This window comes from Myotis brandtii, unplaced genomic scaffold, assembly GCF_000412655.1.
Source record: "Myotis brandtii unplaced genomic scaffold, ASM41265v1 scaffold168, whole genome shotgun sequence".
Classification (NCBI taxonomy): domain Eukaryota; kingdom Metazoa; phylum Chordata; class Mammalia; order Chiroptera; family Vespertilionidae; genus Myotis; species Myotis brandtii.
The window spans coordinates 1196005-1215674 of NW_005356173.1; the positions used below are offsets into that span (position 1 = coordinate 1196005).

The following is a 19670-nucleotide window of genomic DNA, read 5'->3' on the forward strand; positions in this document are numbered from 1 at the left end:
TATGTACCACTCTTTGTAATATTTTAAGCAATAAAACAAAATTTAAAAAAAATAGTAAAAAAAGAAAAACTTAAAAAATAAAATAAAAGCTATGGCTCCCCCAAATGAGCTTCCAGCAAATGAGGAAGACAGCACTGCCAACTGGGAAATAAGGGAGGATGTCACAGCTTCTGATTCCCAACCTGGGACCCAATATGTGTATTTATCTTCTTTTAGGCAATTCTACTCAGTTCCAATGATAGATTAACCTGGCCTTGGCTGGGTAGCTCAGTTGGTTGGAGCATCATCCTGATACACCAAAGTTGTGGGTTCAATCCCTGGTCAGGGCACATACAAGAATTAACCAATGAATGCATGAATAAGTGGGACAACAAAATGATGTCTTAATGTCTCTGTCTCTCTTTCACTCTTAAATTAATTTTAAAACAAACAAAACAAAGACAGATTAACCTCCTTATATCCCAAAGTCAGCTGTCCATTTTCCAATTTTGACCTGTTCTTCTCACATTCTCTGTCTCAAAGGACAGCACCCAGCGGCCTAATCCAAAATCCTGGTCATTATATTGACTCCTCCCAATGGGTTCCTCCAATGGAGACATTCAAGCACACATCCTAACAAAATTCATTATTTCTTCTTCATGCCCATACTTACATGTAAGTTTACTTATTTATTGAAGGTACGGGGAGGTTGTTAGCTCAGTATGACAGGCCATTTGTAGATATAAAATGCATAGTGATCCTTCGTTCAGACTCTCACTGCATGAGATATACTTCAATTTCAGCACAAATTTTCTTTCAAAGAAATACTATGTATAACCTTGGACAAAGCACTTTACTTTTAAGTCCATACAATTGCTCCTCTATAAAATGATCTCCAAGTTTTTATACTATTTACACCACAGATTCTAAAAGGTCAAGCAACAACAACGAAATATATGAGAACAAACAGGGAACAAAAGAAATAATAATGGCTGTTCCAAAGAAAGGAATTATCACTAGGCACTAAATGGTGATAAGATTATTGATATGGTTTAGAATTGGGAACTCCCTATCCTTTCACTCCAACCCACTCTGAGATCCACTTCTCTGGTCCCACCTATGACATTGTGGACGTGTGGACATATGGGTAGACAGACCCAAATCCTCCATTATTAGCAGAAATCATCATCCATGCCAAATGTGCACTATGAAATTTAGTTTCTTTCTATCAGACTACTCACACATTTCTATCATATTCATTACCAACATTACATATGTACAATGCATAAAATATCAGGAACCTATATAGTAATGAATTGATCTCATGAGAGGCAAAAGCAATTGTAGTAACAAGACTAAGAACACCATGAAGAAATATTTGCAACATATTTAGAAGTTTGTTCAAGTGAGATAAAAACTGACAGAAGTTTGCTCAGTAACACCATTCTCCTACATCAGATTCTGAAATCCTGAATCACAGTCACTGAGCAAGGTTTAGGATCATGTAAAAGACACGCCTGATTAACTCCTGGACATCTCATTTCTTGGCCATAAATCCTATTACTGACTGCCATAAAACTTGCCAATAAAAGATAATTTATGCTCAGTGTACAGAAGCTAATGTATCTGTAGAAGTAGAGACCAGAAAATGAGAGCCATTCACACTCCGCATGGTTAGCGAGACAGACATGACTCTGAGTGCCCAACAGTCCTCGCAGGGAATAGGCCTGCCTGGTAACTAACCTCAGGGAGTTTTGTGTCTGCACTGTCTCTCTCCAACCTCATAAAATCTCCTGTGCATGAAAGCCCATGATTCTTCTTAAGAACACATTTTTGGAATTAAGGGGGAGATGCTTACTTTTCAAGGAGGATTTATAATGCATTCTAAGTTTTAATTTTCTATTTAAAATGGCAGATTAAACATTCCTTCAAAGTAAATGCTAACTACTGAGGTTTTCACTCATAATGATATTTGATCCATAGTAATGAAACATACCAAAACACAATATAAAAAGACATTATATACACCAAAAAGCCAATCAACTGAAAAAGTCTAAACATTTTATCAAATTTATACAGATCTGAAACTACACTATTGTTTCCTTGTTTTAAAATCCAATTTGTAATTAACAAAAATAAGCCACAGAAAGGGGACTGAAGAGAGAATGGAGATGAAATTCTTCAGGCTGGAATAACCTAAACAATTTTAAGTGAACTGCACCTAGACATCAGGTCGGTCCCAAATGACTACAACTGTAACCATAATGAATGAAGGAAGACTACTTATTTATACAACACAGTTTCATGGGAGTCTCATGTGTGGACACTCAGATGATTTGAAGATAGGGAGGCTTTTAAAAGAAAGATCAAGTGAAGTACCTATCAGCCTCATGGTCTACGGCTATCCCAGCCTCTTAAGACACAGCACTAAAGTGTTTATCAGACAAACAGTCCCCAGAAGATGTCTCACTCCTCCTGCTATTACCTTCAATTTCAGACAACCTATAATTATAGAACCAATTCTAGAAGACACTGTCCTCAAAAACAATACTCATAATAATTAACATTTACATTGAATCTTCCCACTTTTGAAGTATTTTAGCAAAACTCAATGATAATCTCATTGAATCTACTTAAAGATTTTGTTAGAGTTGAAGAGAACTCAGAGTTATTTTGGTTTAATTTAGGGGTTAGGTAACAAGGGAGGATATACCCTTAAGTTTATCCAAGATTTAGCTTAATTAAAAATAATATTGTGGAGATTAAAGCTGCTTAAAAATATCATAGACTATATGCAATTGTGTTTCCACTGAAGGTGACACAGGGCAGGGCCAGGTGGGCCTTTAAACACACGTGGTGCCACTGGCTTGAATCACTTTGCCATCATCTCCTATAGCAACTATTTACTCATCCTTAAATATTCTAGTGCAATGTGAGCTCAACAGAATGTACATTCCATGAAATAAAGGGGCTCTGTGTAGGTGGCTGCTGTATTCCTGGAGAAGTGCCTGGCATGTAGCAGGTGCTCAATAAATATTTGTTACATAAATGGAGCAAATAAAAGCTGAGTGAGTGCTTCTGTGAAGCCTTTCCTTACCACACTCTTGACCAAGTTATATAATCTTTCATCATCTTTATGTAGCAATGTTTTAATCTTGCTTTATATTTATACTAGAGGCCCGATGCACGAAATTCGTGCAAGAGTAGGCCTTCCTTCCCCCAGCTACTGGCACCAGCTTCCCTCTAGCACCAGGGACCTGGACTTCCCTCTGGCTGCCAGCAGGCACCCAGGACCCGGGCTTCCTTCGCAGCCCCTGCTTCAACAAGAAGGTCATCCGGAAGGATGTCCTGTCTAATTAGCATATTACACTTTTATTATTATAGATTTTATAAGTGTCTGCTTCACTGAACATGGACTGGAGAGCAAAGATGCTATGGCACTATTTTTTTTTTTAATCCTCAACTGCCTAGCAGTGCGACAGGCAGAAGCAGACATAACTGTTGACTACATAAGTGAACAGTAGAATTTGAAACTGAATCCTTAGCTCACCTTCCACATCTCATAAGTGTTCCAGAAAGCAACAGTTTCAGACAATGCAAAGAACCAGAAAAAATGCAAATGTGGCTGAACAACGGTGAGCATACATTACACCCATTATATTAACCAAACAAATTGTAGGTAATGACTGCAGATGGAGCAGAAGCAAAACCATAAGTAGTTCATTACAATAAGAGGCAAAAAATAAAAAGTCTACTGTCTTTAAAAAAATGTTACCACATGATTATTTTTCTAACTAAAATCCACTAATCAACCTTATAAAATCTCATTTACTAAGAAGCTTGTTCTAAGCACTACATTAATAAAAATTTCCTCAATATTTATGATTGGAAAAGAATGACATCATCATTAGAAATTTATTCATAGGCAGTGAAATTAATAAAAAGGCAACCTAAGAACAGTAAAAGTTAAAGATTTTTTAAATGCTTAACAAAATCAAGCCCAGTTTCCAATTATAATGACAACACTGAAAATATATGAGAATTCCATTTAAAATATTTGCCAAGCTTTGTTCTTCCTCTGAGATTTTTCTGATATTCAGCTGCTCAAAATGCAAAAGTATTAAATTTAATTCTTAGTCAATTTGATTAAAAGTTACAGGATTTTTTTTCTGGGTACAATAGAATGAAAACTTTGAGGCTTCTCCCCTACATTTTTCCTGTTCAGTGACCAGAGGCAACAAACTAAAGTGGCACAAGTAAGCAAACATGGTCAGGTTCACTAATGGCTCAAGAACACACATGGGGCTGATGTTTTCTCCTGGTCTACTCAAATGGTACAAGTGTAGTGGAAGCAAATTACTGACAATATAGTTATTCTGCACTTACTGGTTGGAGCAGGTAGATGAGAGATTCCTCTTGGATGATTATAATTGGCAAAGGAGTGATGCGAGTCGCTTGGAACAAGGTGCTCACAGACGCCATGATCTGGTCAAAACGCCCAGCAAGTCCTCCCATTGTCACAATCACACTGACCTGAGCAAGGCAAAGCAAAACTGGAGTCACATAGTTAAAGAATCCTATATAATAAAAGCCTAGCGACCTTACCCTAACCGGTTTGGCTCAGTGGATGGAACATTGGCCTGCGGACTCGAGAGTCCCAGGTTCGATTCTGGTCAAGGGCATGTACCTTGGTTGCGGGCCCCAGTAGTGGAGGGTGTGGAGGCAGCTGATCGATGTTTCTCTCTCATCGATGTTTCTAACTCTCTATCTCTCTCCCTTCCTCTCTGTAAAACATCAATAAAATATATTAAAAAAAAAAAAAGCCTAGCGACCAAATGGTGGAATCACCAGAATGACTGCTCGACCAGTCTCTATGACATGCACTGACCATCAGGGGGTAGACTCAGAACACAGAAGCTGCCTCCTGGTGGTCAGTGTGCTCCCACAGTGGGAGCGCTGCTCAGCTGACCGGAATGAGCAGTGTTCCCACAGCGGGCTGATCCCCGCAGGCCACGTCCCCCACCAGTGCATGAATCCTGTGCACCAGGCCTCGAGTTTTAAATAACTAAATAGTATCAAACACCTCAAAAGAGCTTCTGATATTACGTGTTTATCAGATAGGCCATAAAGAATGATAGATATCATTTCTGTTGTTTAGGTGAAGGAATTAAGTTACTTGTTCAAGGTCACAGAATTGGTAAGTGGCAGAGTCAGATTTCAAGACCAACTCTTTCAAGTAAAAATTTTACATTTTCCCCACCTGCTTATTCACCTAGCCAACCAGCCAACTCTTCCTTTAAAACTCTGTCCATGTGTTCCTCCTATTTGCAATCTTTCCTGATTTTGCAGCTGGTGCATCTCCCATGCACTCCCAGAGCACACCTGTGGGCACTTATTTAGTAACGCCCAGCAATGGACACTGAGACTGCTTCACAGGTTGTCACCCCACTAGAATTCAAGTATCTTGAGGACCTGTACTGTCTCTCAACTGAACCTAGCAAGGTGCCTAAATCTCTGTACCTCATTTTTAAGTTCACATGTAAATAGTGGATTATAATGGACAATTAATAGAGTTGTTGTGGGGATTAAATGAGGTAATTATATGAGTTATAAGTGTAAAGCATTTGGAACATCCTATCTAATAAAAGTAATATGTAAATTAACCGTCACTCCATGACAAAGATGGTGGCACCCATAGTGGCCGGGGTGGGACGCTAGTGCCTCATCTCACAATGTATCAGCATAGGCAGAGCTGGTAGACTGACCATGGAAAAGTAAGGACTGAAGAATTTAGTGAATATATTGCAAGAAAACCTTACATATAATAAAAACAAATAATAATAAACCATTCTATCTGAAATTAAATAGAAATGGTTTAAAAATAGGAGTATTTAAGTGGATAATTTTTCTGTGGTTCTCCCTGAAAGACAGTGTGATCACACAAGTTAACATATAAACTGAGGTACTTCTGAAAGTAAAGTGTAAATAATTACACCAAGAATACAGGCACAAACTGGGACCATCCCATGTAAACTGAGACATATTGAAAGGAGTTAAAGCATATTAGGTAGATAGGGTAACAGATGGAAGAAGGAGGAATCTTTGGAGCTGAAACAAACAAAAAATGTGTTTTGTAGGAAAAAGAATAGCAGAAAAACAGGATGGGTAGCAGAAAAACAGGGTGTTTTGAAACAAGGATGTTTTTCTTGCAAGTGCAAAACAAAATGTTGCAAAATAGCCAGGAACCAATCAGAGAGTAGCACAGATAGACAAAGAGTGGGCCTTTAGCAGATATAAGGGGAAGAGCAGAATGCTTGGGGGGCAACCCATCTAAATCCCCTTCCCAGGCAGCCTGTGTTTGTTTGCAATAAACTGCCTTGTTTGAACTCTTCTGGTCCACAGCTTTATTCTTTGAGTCCTTTGAGTCCGTGGGACAAGACCCCAGGAAGAATTCCTACTTGCCGGTTCTGGTATCAATATGTTTACCCTACTGTTTGATAATTACAATATTAACGAAACCAACTTAGCAAAATTCAACACCAGAGTCTCAAAAAATTTAGACATTTTGTGCTACAGTTAGGCTTGAATAGAATGATGAAATTCTTTGGTCCAATTGAATGTCCGGCCCGCATGCTGTATAAGGCCCAGGAAATCATTTGGTCTGACTCTGCCAAGGCATTAGTGGTGAGTTAAATGTTTGACCAAAAATAGGAGGCTAATTTTTAAGTTGACAATTTTGTATGGCCCATGAAAGATGTTATAAATGTCTAAATGGCACTTGGCAGAAAAAAGGTTCCCCACCCATGCTCTAATTGAAAGATGGAAGACTCGATGGAGGAAACAAAGGGAAGGGCTGAATCAAGATGGAGCAAAACCAAACTGACAGAAACCAGCAATATCAGAATGTTTGAATAAGCCTATAAAATATTTTTTATGATTGATGTGAAGTACAATTGAGACACCAAAGGAATTACAAACCTCAGATTTTATGGTATCGAAATATATTGTGTACTGACAAATAAGAATATAACCTCTGCAGGATCTGGGCAGCTGGTGAAAACAATACTACAGGGATCCCACTTACATTTCAAGCAAGCCCAATGAGTCACGGTTTAATGCAAGCCTGTTTGGGTGAGAAGTAAAGAATGCCTCTTGCATTGGCAACATAATGAGGCTTCCGTTCAGAGATGAGAGTCTAAGAAAACTCGGGATTTTTCTCAATAATTCTTATTCCACCTTCCCTGCTGCAGCTGTCACTCAGGTGAGGTCCTTCTCTCCTAGATAACCCCATGGGCCGCCTGCCTGGCCTTGGATAACCAAGTAACCTTCCAACTGATTATGAGAACTGGCTTCTGCATCTGCAATTTGATCATGCATGTTCAGCTTAAAATTAGTGCTGGCTTTCCAGAATCTACAAGAGTTAAGTCCAATGTCCTCCTACGCTGACTCCACAGTTACACCCTCAACTCTGACATCATTTACATTCCACACGTGCTTTAATTCTCAGAACACACCACAAGATGTCAATCTGCAGAGCCTGGGCCTCCCCTGCCTTGCAAAGAGTGGAAGTACTATAGTTATTTCCAAAGGATGCTTACCTCCACCTCCTAACAAAAATGAACGTGGATGAATAGAGTGTTTTATCCAAGTCTGTCAAATTGTAAATATGTTATTAAGAAATGCCATAAACATGTTTATATGTAACATGGTTTTTAACATGTTACTTTAGAGAAAAAAATTTTTAAAAGGTGGAGGAAGGGACATATTTATACTGAAAACAATTTTTGCAATCCTTTTTGCATTTGAGAGAAAAGCTGTGGAAGCAATGATAAGGATCTATGCTAAGACTTCTGACTGCTATAAACCATAATTCCCAAAAAAAGTTTATCCTGAAAGCCTATACCCTCATTAACCAGAGGAAACTTATCGTGTCCCTGTGTCTTTGTGGAGAGCTCAGCTGAGGGAACTCCAATCTCCTTGTGCAAATGGGAAGGAACTTGCTGGCAGAGGTCCTGGACACACTGGTTACAAGTCCGCAGTGGAAGAAGCTAGGAGAGACACACCAAACCCATTGTGTGTGTGGCCCCCTCCCTACTAGTTCATTCTGTTAGCTTGTTCAAGGAAACATGTAAATACTGCACTAACCAGGTGTGCACCTGTGATTAGTACTGTGCACATTGCCTGCCCCTTGACATTCCAAACCTAAGAGTTTTATCTTTAGACTTGAACACTCAGAATAAAACACTCCCCCTCATTCTGGTTAGCCCCTATTCTATCTTCCAGACTCAGCTCAGGCACAATGTGTACAAGGAGAGAAGGTTCGGGTCTCACCCACCCTATGAAACTTCAATTATAGCACTACTGACAACAGCATAATCTGCTTAACAAAGGCTGATGGCCACAAATTCTGACAGTCAGAAACTGCCTGACTCACTGTGTCAGTGAAGATGTATGACAGCCTATTGGGAAGGACAAAGAGATGGGGCTCCAGAGAGTTGACTGCCACAGCCTCTGCCAAGCTTGGTCTTTGGGGCTTACTGCAGAAACCTGGCTTATGGAAGCCACCACACCACCAGGGAGGGTTGTGTAGGTGCCAGGGGACAATCATGGTTTTCTAGGGCCCTGTAGAAATTGGGTCTTGGTTTGGTCAGTATCTGGCAGTCATAGATAATGCCTGCCTTTCCAGTCAGTGTGGCCATGGGATTTCAAGTGTCTTATTTTGTGGCAGGATTTTTGTGTGACTTTTTTTTTTAATGGAAACTATTTCTGGGTTGCAGTAAACTTTATGAAGCCTCAGCAATGTGTTCGTATTAGCCAACAGGAAGATCTCCAACTAGACTCGCAGTGATGGCGAACCTATGACACGCGTGTCAGAGGTGACACGCGAACTCATTTTTTTGGTTGATTTTTCTTTGTTAAATGGCATTTAAATATATAAAATAAATATCAAAAATATAAATCTTTGTTTTACTATGGTTGCAAATATCAAAAAATTTCTATATGTGACACGGCACCAGAGTTAAGTTAGGGTTTTTCAAAATGCTGACACGCCGAGCTCAAAAGGTTCACCATCACTGAACTAGAAATACCTGTCCCTGCTTGCTCCTCCTCCCTGTCATCATTTAGTGTTCTTGTCAAGTTGCTCAGCTTGGAGTTGTCTGTCAGGCACCAGTGTCCCATGGTTATAGCTGGAAGATGATGCTTAATTAATAGCTTGAGGAGGTCTTCTTTCCTACTTCCTAGGTAAGCAGTCTGGGGAGAGCATGGGCATCTCATTTCTATGTCTACGGGTATCTGGTCCAGGTAAGATTGGGACTTAGGTAAGATTCCCTTCGGGACATCCTTAATGTTTATTAGCTTCTAGCTAGTGTTGTAAGGTAAGTGCCAGAATTTGGAGATCTCAGTTCTTCTCATGGCTTTTTATTCACCATGACTAATAAGCTTCCTAATAAATCCTTGCCAACTATATATATATATATATATATGAAATAAACTGCCTGACTCAGTTTGCATTTTTCAACCTTCTATACCTTAGCAGAGTGGCTGGTATACACAGAACAGACATATGGTTATAGGTTTCACACTTTAACTCTTTGGCCAACAAGACCACTAGTCATCACCAAGTATACACTTTAACTATTTTCTAAGGTCCCTATTTCTTTCTCAAATTCTTGACAAGAAAAATGACTAAAGAGTTATTCTTCAAAGAATCCTGTAATTGGTTCTTTTATTACTGTCATTAGAATTTCCATCCTTTAATTCATCTTACACATAAACACGACGCTATTTTTCTAAATTATCTATGACCTTGCATTCAAAATTCTTTAGAAGATTATCATTACCTGCAGATCAAACTTCAAATTCTTTATCTTTCTAGAGAATAAAGATTTTCCATATGTTGACCTCAACTGCCTTTCTGACACCGATGACAGCTGTGACCACTCTCCTTAGAACTCTTAATTACCACTGTTTTAGTTCTTCTTTGCTGACCCTCAGATTGCTAAGAATCCATGAAAACCTTTTAATTTCAGCACCCTGGTCATGACAAAAAGAGTGTAGGACAATGACTGAGTTCTTTGCCGGGTTAATGAAATGCTTTTGTGACTTACCCTGGGCAAGTATTTGACCTTTTTAGTTAAACATCTCAAGCCTGACTGTAATAACAGTGCTCTTTCCTCACAGGTCTGTCCTGAGAACTTATATTCTTTGACTGACTAGATACACTTCTCTGGGGTGGGACATTTTTTCTGAACAAACGAAACAACAGTGTGATATATGTAATTGTGGAAATGTGTTATTTTTCCTTCCCATGGCAAGAGCATATTTGCATGTATTTACATTTCTCTATATCAGGAAGTGAGTACCATGGAGAGCTGAATAGAATAAATAAAACACCCACTTGTGGAGGTTTTTTTTTTTTTCTGTACATGATTTTACTCTATTATGTCTGGTGAAAATTAAATTTTTTAAAGAGAAAAATAAAAAATATATTTATAGGCAAAATTACATAAAATCACAGTCTGTGTAAATAAATAACATGAATATTATAAAATCTACTGCAGGAGATTATGGTCTCCAAACCCCTCACACTGACAGGACATAAAAGTATTCTTAGGGGAAAGGTATTCCTTTTGAATTATGGGGTTCATTGTAAATGCAAAGATGTATTATTTGCGATTTTGAACATCCCAAATACCTAGCATAGCATCTTCAACACCATTGGTAGTTAGTGCAAAATTAAAAAGTCAAAGAATGATTTATATCATATTCAGAAACAATTAGTTACTTGGAAGTAGAGTTTGAAAGGTTATTATAATTTATTTTATACTAGAGGCCCGGTGCATGAAATTTGTGCACGGGGGGTGTCCCTCAGCCCAGCCTGCACCCTCTCCAATCTGGGACATCCCACTCACAATACAGGACTGCTGGCTCCCAACCGCTCGCCTGTCTGCCACCCTGATCGACACCTAACTGCTCCCCTGCTGGCCTGATTGCGCCTAACTGCCCTCCCCTGCTGGCCTGGTCACCCCTAACTGCCCTCCCCTGCAGGCCTGATCACCTCCAACTGCCCTCCCTTGCAGGCCTGGTCCCTCCCAACTTCCCTCCCCTGCAGGCCTGATCACCTCCAACTGCCCTCCCTTGCAGGCCTGGTCCCTCCCAACTTCCCTCCCCTGCAGGCCTGATCACCTCCAACTGCCCTCCCATGCAGGCCTGGTCCCTCCCAACTGCCCTCCCCTGCTGGCCTGATCGCCCACAACTGCCCTCCCCTGCCGCCCATCTTGTGTTCATATGGGGGCGGCCATCTTGTGTGTTGGAGTGATGGTCAATTTGCATATTACCTCTTTATTATATAGGATAAATGTTGTCCATAGAAGCTAAATGACTGCTTGGTAGATAAATGAAAAATTTCAAATCTGCATGCTTTGTCTATCCTCCTCCAAAAACACCAGCTATTTTTAAAATCTGGCTAAAGATTCTTTCACATAGGAAGAATATACTGTATTCATGGATTGGTAAAATCAACATCATTAAAATGTCCGACTTCCCAAATAATCTAAAGATTCAATGCAATCCCTATTGAAATACCAACAGCGTATTTCACAGAGCAAGAACCAATATTTATATGGAACCAAAAGAGACCCCAAATAGCCACAGCAATCTTGAGAAAGAAGAACGAAGTTGAATGGATCACAATACCAGATATCAAGTTATACTACAAAGCCACTGTAATCAAAACAGCCTGGTACTGGCACAAGAGTAGGCATATAGATCAGTGGAACAGAACAGAGAACCTAGAAATCGACCCAAGTCATTACGTTCAATTAATATTTGACAGAGGAGGCAAGAGCACTCAATGGAGTCAAAACAGCCTCTTCAATAAATGGTGCTGGGAAAATTGGACAGGTATATGCAAAAAAAAAAAAAAATGAAACTAGACCACCAATTTACACCATACACAAGAATAAACTCAAAATGGATAAAAGACGTAAATATAGGTCATGAAACCATAAAAATCCTAGAAGAAACCACAGGTAGCAAAATCTCAGACATTTCTTGTAGCAGTGTTTACACCAATACATTTCCTAGGGCAGGGGAAACAAAGCAGAAAATAAACAAATGGGACTTTATCAAAATAAAAAGCTTCTGCACAGTAAAAGAAACTATCATCAAAATGAAAAGGGAACCCACTGTATGGGAGAACAGATTTGTCAATGATTCATCTGATGAGTTAATTTCTAAAATATAAAAGTAACTAATACAACTTAACAAAAGGAAGTCAAACAAACAATCCAATTAAAAAATGGGCAAAGGACCTAAATAGACACTTCTCCAAAGTGGACATACAAATGGCAACAGGCATGTGAAAATATGCTCAAAGTCACTGATCATCAGAGAGATGCAAATTATAACGACAATGAGGTATCATCTCACACCTGTCAGAGTGGCTATCATCAACAAATCAACAATTGACAAGTGCTGGGGAGGATGTGACAAAAAGGAACCCTAGCACACTGCTGGTGGGAATGCAGACTGGTGCAGCCACTATGGGAAACAGTATGAAGTTTCCTCAAAAAACTAAAAATGGAACTGCCATTTGACCCAGGGATCCTACTTCTGGAATATATCAAGAATTCCAAAACACCAATCAGAAAGAATATATGCACTTCTATGTTCATAGCAGCACAATTTATAGTAGCTAAGATCAGGAAAGAGCCCAAGTGCCTATCGGTAGATGAACTGATAAAAAAGATGTGGTATATTTACACAATAGAATACTATGCAGCTGCAAAAAAATCACAGGGAAGCAGGGTAGAGTGGTGGGTGGTGAGAAGATTAACCAGGGAACTTATATGTATACTAGAGGCCCGGTGCACAAAAATTCGTACACTCGGGGGGGAGGGAAAGGTCCCTTAGCCCGACCTCTCACAGTCCAGGACCCCTAGGGGGATGTCCACCTGCTGGCTTAGTCTTACTCCCGAGGGTTCCCAGACTGCCAGCTTAGGCACAACTCCCCCAGGGAGCAGGCCTAAGCCACAGTAGGACATCCTTAGCGCTGCTGAGGAGGCAGGAGAGGCTCCCACCACTGCCGCTGAGCTCGCAGCAGTCAGCTTGTCTTGTGGCTGAGCAGAGCTCCCCCTGTGGGAGCGCACTGACTACCAGGAGGCAGCTCCTGCTTTGAGCGTCTGCTCCCTGGTGGTCAGTGCCTGTCCCAGTGACCAGTCGTTCCTGGTCTTTCTGCCATTAGGGTCAATTTGCATATTGCCCTTTTATTATATAGGATTATTATATAGGATATACATAGCCCATGGACACAGACAATAGTTGAAGGCCAAAGGGGGTCAAAGGGGAAAAAAGGGGGGACATCTGTAATACACTAAAGATTAATTTTTAAAAATTCACATACATGATGCTCTACTAAAGTTAGATATTTAGAATGTTAAGAATGTTCACAGCACTAAACAATATTTTTCCCATTCTGTGGAAACTGGCTTATGAGGTACCAGGACTGGAACCTGTAGCCTCTTCCTTAGTCATTCCCACCACTGAGCCAGTGGAGAAGAGACAGATAATTTTCCAAACCTTTCTGCAAACAGACTGGTTTTGGTAAGAGGTAATTGGTTCCAGAAGATTAGTATTTCTGCATGTGATCATTTTTAAATATCCTATCTTGCATCATCATGATTCATTTTTACCCAACAATATTTCTTGCTTTGCTTCAGCCAGAGTATAATAAGTCTTTGCTACATATTCTTGCACAAAGTGATAAATGAAACTCTTGGTTTCCATGTCTGGATGGATTTGATTCTGCTGTTTGAAGTAGTTTGAGGGCATTCTTTCCCCAGAGTTTAGGGGTATAAACACTGTTCGTCTTTTTTATTAACCAGTGGATAATCAGTGGCTATCAGACTGGCATAATGCAATCTCTAGTTTTTTACAATCTGAGGCAATACAAATAGTTTATGCTGATTACTCCCTTTCCATATTCTGGGAGAACAGAGAACATTCTGATTGCAAATTTTGCACTTAGTTATTAACATTCTGGTTTCTAGATATGCACTGGACCATTTTAGAATGCTGAATGAGAATGTTAAAACTGTTACTACTGTTCTGGCTGGTATGACTCAGTGGTTGGAGCATTGGCACATGCACCTAAGGGTCTCAGGTTCACTTCCCCACCAAGGCCATGTACCTCGGTTGCAGATTCAATCCCGGGCCCCAGACAGGGCTCGAGTGGAAGGCAACCAATTGATGTGTCTCTCTCACATTGATGTTTCTCTCTCTTTCCACCCCCTCCCATCCACTCTCTCTAAAAATGAACGGAAAAAATATCCTTGGGTGAGAATGAACAAACACACACACACACAAACAAGCAAAAAACCCCAAAACAAAACAAAAAACCCCAAAACTGTTACTGCAGTGACATTGATTACCTAAAGCTTATTTCTTGCCATGTAGTAAGTTTGCTTCAGGTAATACATGTGTATAAAATAATTACCTCATCATCCTCAGGTTCACCTTAAAATTATAAGCAAATGTACCACATATTCATGAACATCACAGTCAACTGAGTGAAATCTAGGATAAAATACCTGTTCAATTATAATTTCCTCTTTATGAAATAATTTTCTTTCTTTATATGTATGCTTTAAAAACACAATTTTTGGGTCAGTTTTATAGGCATCTAAAATTTCTAATAGAAATGGATGACGAAACAGAATTAAAATTTAATCAGTCTATTTGAATTCAGATAGTCCCATTTTTTTAAATTATCTTTTTTAAAAAAATATATATTTTATTGATTTTTTTACAGAGAGGAAGGGAGAGTGATAGAAACATCGATGAGAGAGAAACATCGATCAGCTGCCTCCTGCACACCCCCTACTGGGGATGTGCCTGCAACCAAGGTACATGCCCTTGACCAGAATCAAACCTGGGACCCTTCAGTCCGTAGGCCGATGCTCTATCCACTGAGCCAAACCGGTTAGGGCCAGATAGTCCCATTTCTAAAGTGCATCAAAATAACTTGATCCAGCTGTCCAGACTGGGAATTACATACATTCACATATATGTAGAGAGGGGAAGGTACATAGTACCTCGAGGAAAGAAGCTGGTACCATCTGATTTTTACTCTTTGCATCTTTTAGTGTGCCACCTGCTGTTTTGAATCAGCACTTTTACCATGGGATGCTAAGTTCAACTACTTGGAAAACAGGCGCCCATGGAAACAGAAAGACATCTTCTACCTCCAACTATTAAGACAGGAAAAAGATGGACAATGAATACTATAGGATTCTATCTTCTCTGATGTAAATGGAACTTTCTGAGATTCCTCACACACACACAAAAATGTCTTCCTATGTATATATTCTCTTCTCATGATCACTTAAATACCACTGAAAATATATTAATTTGATATGCAAACCCTCATGATAAACAGTAACATCATTCTAGCTCTTCAGTCGTGACTCAAACTATAAGTCAATCACACCTTTAAAATGTAGATACTATTAACACTGTGGATAATCATAATTACAGATGTAGGTATTTTAATATGTAATATGTGTCTTGCTAAGGGATACTCAAAATAAGGAGAACTTTTATAATCTACTCAGCATTTTCAGGATGTTTTATTATGTGTATTACTCAAGATATACTTTCCTCCTCCCTCTGCAATTTCTGTATCTTTGCAATGCAGTAACTCAAAATGAAAAGTCCTTTCACACAAGGTCAGCGTTCCTCTGCGGAGGAGCTCCACCCCAGCTATATCTGTAATTCTCTGTATTAATAAGAAATCTTATCTGGCAAGTGAGCCATCCAACTGAGATTCTTGGTAGCACATAATCTTACCCCCTGTCCCAGGGCATATAAAAGCATGCTTTTCCCCCAGCAGGGATGGCTTAGGCTGCCACAGCCTGTGAGGCAGTAAGCTTTTTATATTCTTCACAATATGTCCAGAGTCACTTCAAAGCACTGGCCTCATCTATTTTCTCTTGCTGCACAGCACTATAAAAGAGATTGCTGGTTTCTAAGAAGAAGGGAAAACAGAGATGTGATTTCCTCTTTTGAAGGCAGCTCCAAAATGATCTAGGAAATAGCCTGCTAGTTCACATCAGGCACAGAAATCTTTTTTTTTTCTCCTTGCTTCCTTGTCTGATACTTGGCTCCCATGGATGCATAAATGGATACGAGCTGGAATTTCGTTATTTTAAAAATTCACATTATTCAATTTTCTGAAATGAAAAATTAAAGGGGGAACTAGAGAAGGATTCTATATAAACAATCATTACAAAAACATGAATGTATTTGGAGTAGGAGCATTAAAGCCTTTATAGACTGAAATTAATTATGCCATGGTTACCTGTACATCTGTCTCCTCTATTAGACTGGAGGCTATTTGCGGTCATGAACTTAGTCACCAAATCACCACATGATGACAGAGAAGAGGTACGATCTAAAAGTAAACTGACTGGAATAAGATCCCTAGAAGCTTCCACAGTATATCCAAGGGGAGGAAGTCTGCCTTTGGAACTCTGAAGTGAACTGTGGACTCATCTTGGAGTAATACAGCCCTCAGAGAGGACAAAGCACACGATGTCTATCTCAAGACTAGAGAGGATGGAGCACATCTCCTCTTTTTTCTCTCCATCAAGGCACAGAGCCAACAGTGGTGAGCTGGATTGTACAACTCAACCCCTTGTTGGATCCCATTACTAAAAACATAGATAATACTCTCACTGGCTCCCTAAAATAGGGAAAGTTTAAACCTCTGCTAGCAAGCACGTCAACATGCAAGTTGTACTCCATTTACTTCAAGTTTCTAATATTAAAAGAATTCTTCTAAAATGAAAATATGTCCAAAAGAAACAATGCTATGGTAAGTCCATGAACTTTAGCCATAAACTGTAATGACTTCGTTTAAGAGATTTTAAAAATATTGTGTAATTCTAAAACAATTATTATTCCATGAAATTTATTATAAGATCAAAAAATCACAATATATTGTATAAAATATATTTAATATATTTTCTCTTATCCTATATTTTATAAAAATATATTAAATATATAAATGCATTATATAAAATATGTTACAGATCACAAGACTATGATCTGTATACAACAATAGTCAATATATGACTATTAATACCACCCCTATAACAGTTACATTTTCATTAAGGAATTTATATGTTGCAGGCACTAAGGCAAGTGCATTAAGTAATAACTTGCTGGTAGATATAGATTATTATTCTAATATATGAGAAAACTGAAGCTAGAATAACTTAAATATCTTTCTACTGTCATGGAACTAGAAAGAGTGCCAGGCCTATCTCAAGTACTTAAACATCTAACCTCTAATTACAATGTATTGGAAACTGATACTTTTAATAATAAAAGTTCATTATTACAATTGGTAGAGAACACAAAGATGCTAAGCATCTGGACACATGTCACAGAAGAAGTGATATGACATCCAGAATGCTACTAAGAAGATCCCTTCAAAGAGTCTATGTGCCAGTTAAGGTTTGCCATGATGTCCTTTAGAATTTGCATTGATGTTACTGGAAATACATTTATTCATTGAACAAAAATTTATTAAATAAATGAGATAATAAAAAAGTCAAGCCAATACACATTTAGGAAAAACGACATGAATTTTAGAGAGTAAAGGGGGCAAACAGAATGCTAATCAAATAACCCAGGTAGAAATATAAAGTTCTGAACTAAAATAGTATCAGTAAGACTAGAAAGAACAAAGTGGGCATAAGAGATACCTGTAACCAACTTATAAGGGATGGTATAGCAAAATAAGGTTTCTGTTAGGTTTCTGCTAGGTGGATGGATGGCAGTGCCGAAGAACGACATAGAAAATAAAGAATGAGAAAATGAGATTTTGTGAGAAAGATGGTGAATCTTGTTTCAGACAGTGAAATGAAATTCCTCTGGCCTGCCAGTTAGAGGTAGAAATATGACTTTGGAGTTTCAGATGAGAGGTATAAATTAGGGAGTTAATGGCACAGACTGTAACTGAAGCCCAGGGAAACAAGATGAAAGGCAGGTATGACAGAAGATAAAAGTGAGGATGGAGACCACTGGAGTTTGATAGGTAAGGAGGGGATGCAGGATAAACAGGGTTACTTCTTCTACAGTCAATACTGATAAACCATGTCTAGTGCTAGTTTATCTTTGATCAAGTCCTACTATTCTTTGCTCTCTTGGGAAACGAAGAAGTTTGAGAGTGTCTGGGTTGTCATCACAGTTCAAACACCATCAAGTTTACACTGCATTCATAAATGTGCAGCAGAGACTCACAATTTGAAACTTTGTGAGGACACACTTTAAAGTGAGAGAGTTTATAAAACAGTATTTTGATTTGCTTAAGTGCTAAGAAGTACTTGCCCTTTTATTTTATACTAGAGGCCCAATGCATGAAAATCGTGCACTGGTAGGGTCCCTAGGGCTGCTGGCCGCTGGCCGCTGGCCAGGTACTCCCTCCCTCCCTCCCCTGGCCGGCCCCACCCCCTGGTCAAACACCAGGACGAACTCCTGTCGAGGGGACAATTTGCATACTACGCTTTTATTATGTAGTATTATTATGAGTCATATCACAAAAAGATTACATCATTCTATAGTTACAGCATATGTGAACCAGTGAACATAAGTTTTAAGTAAACTTTTTATTTTGGGATAATTTTAGATGTAGTAAAAAGTTGCAAAGATAGTACACAGATAGCACCAGTTTCCACCAATGTCAACAGCTTAAATAACTATGGTATACTTGTCACAGCTAAGACTGACAGTGGAGCCACAGCAATCAGACAAGAAAAAGAAATAAAAGGCACCCAAATTGGAGAGGAAGAAGTAAAACTATCATCATTTGCAGATGATATACTGCATGTGAAGAACCCCAAGAAATTCCACAAAAAAACTATTAGAACTTACAAATGAATTCAGTGAAGCAGCAGGATACAAAATTAACAGTCAGAAAATGATTTCATTTTTATATACTAACTAGAGGTGCAGTGCATGGGATTCGTACACTGGCGGGGGCGTGACCTGCAGGGATCGACCAGCTGTGGGAGCACCACTCATCCAAGTCAGTCGAGCGACTGCTCCTACTGTGGAGAGCAGCGCTCCCACTGTGGGAGTGCACTGACCACCAATGGCAGCTCCTGAGTTGAGCATCTGGCCCCTGGTGGTTAGTGTGCAACATAGCGACTGGTAGACCAGTCGTTCAGGTCATTCCGCTGTTCAGTCGTTGGGCTTTTATTATATAGGATAAGGAACTATCAGAAAAAGAAACTAAGAAAACAATCTCGGGGGAGGGGGGGAGGGGTAGAAATGGGAGACATCTGTAATACTATCAACTATATATACACTGTGTGGCCAGATTATTATGACCAGCCAGATTATTATGACCAGCCAGATTATTATGACCACCATATCAGTACTTTACTGACACTTCCAAAACTACTGAATATTGAAAACTGCCTAAGCAAATACTCTCAAGGTTTTATTATTATTATTATTTGCATAACTAATTCACTTAATTGTACTGAATGGCCAGATTATTATGACCACCTGACATTTGTAGGCAAATTAGCCGTACACTGCATCATATGGGATATGGAAGCCGAAGGCCTGTTTGAACACCTTTGCTGTCTGCAGTTACCAAGATAAAACGTCTCCAATTC

The 19670-nt window shown here is 39.2% G+C and overlaps 1 protein-coding gene across 4 annotated transcripts in view; it reads right to left on the reverse strand.

The window, feature by feature from the left end:
* TPK1 (thiamin pyrophosphokinase 1) overlaps positions 1–19670 on the reverse strand; it is a 289105-nt gene that overhangs the window by 101356 nt on the left and 168079 nt on the right. For all 4 annotated transcript variants that reach the window (XM_014536881.1, XM_005862817.2, XM_014536880.1 and 1 more), the window contains one exon: positions 4366–4512. In XM_014536881.1, the coding sequence (XP_014392367.1) occupies positions 4366–4512 (147 nt within the window). The remainder of the gene's footprint in view (positions 1–4365; positions 4513–19670) is intronic.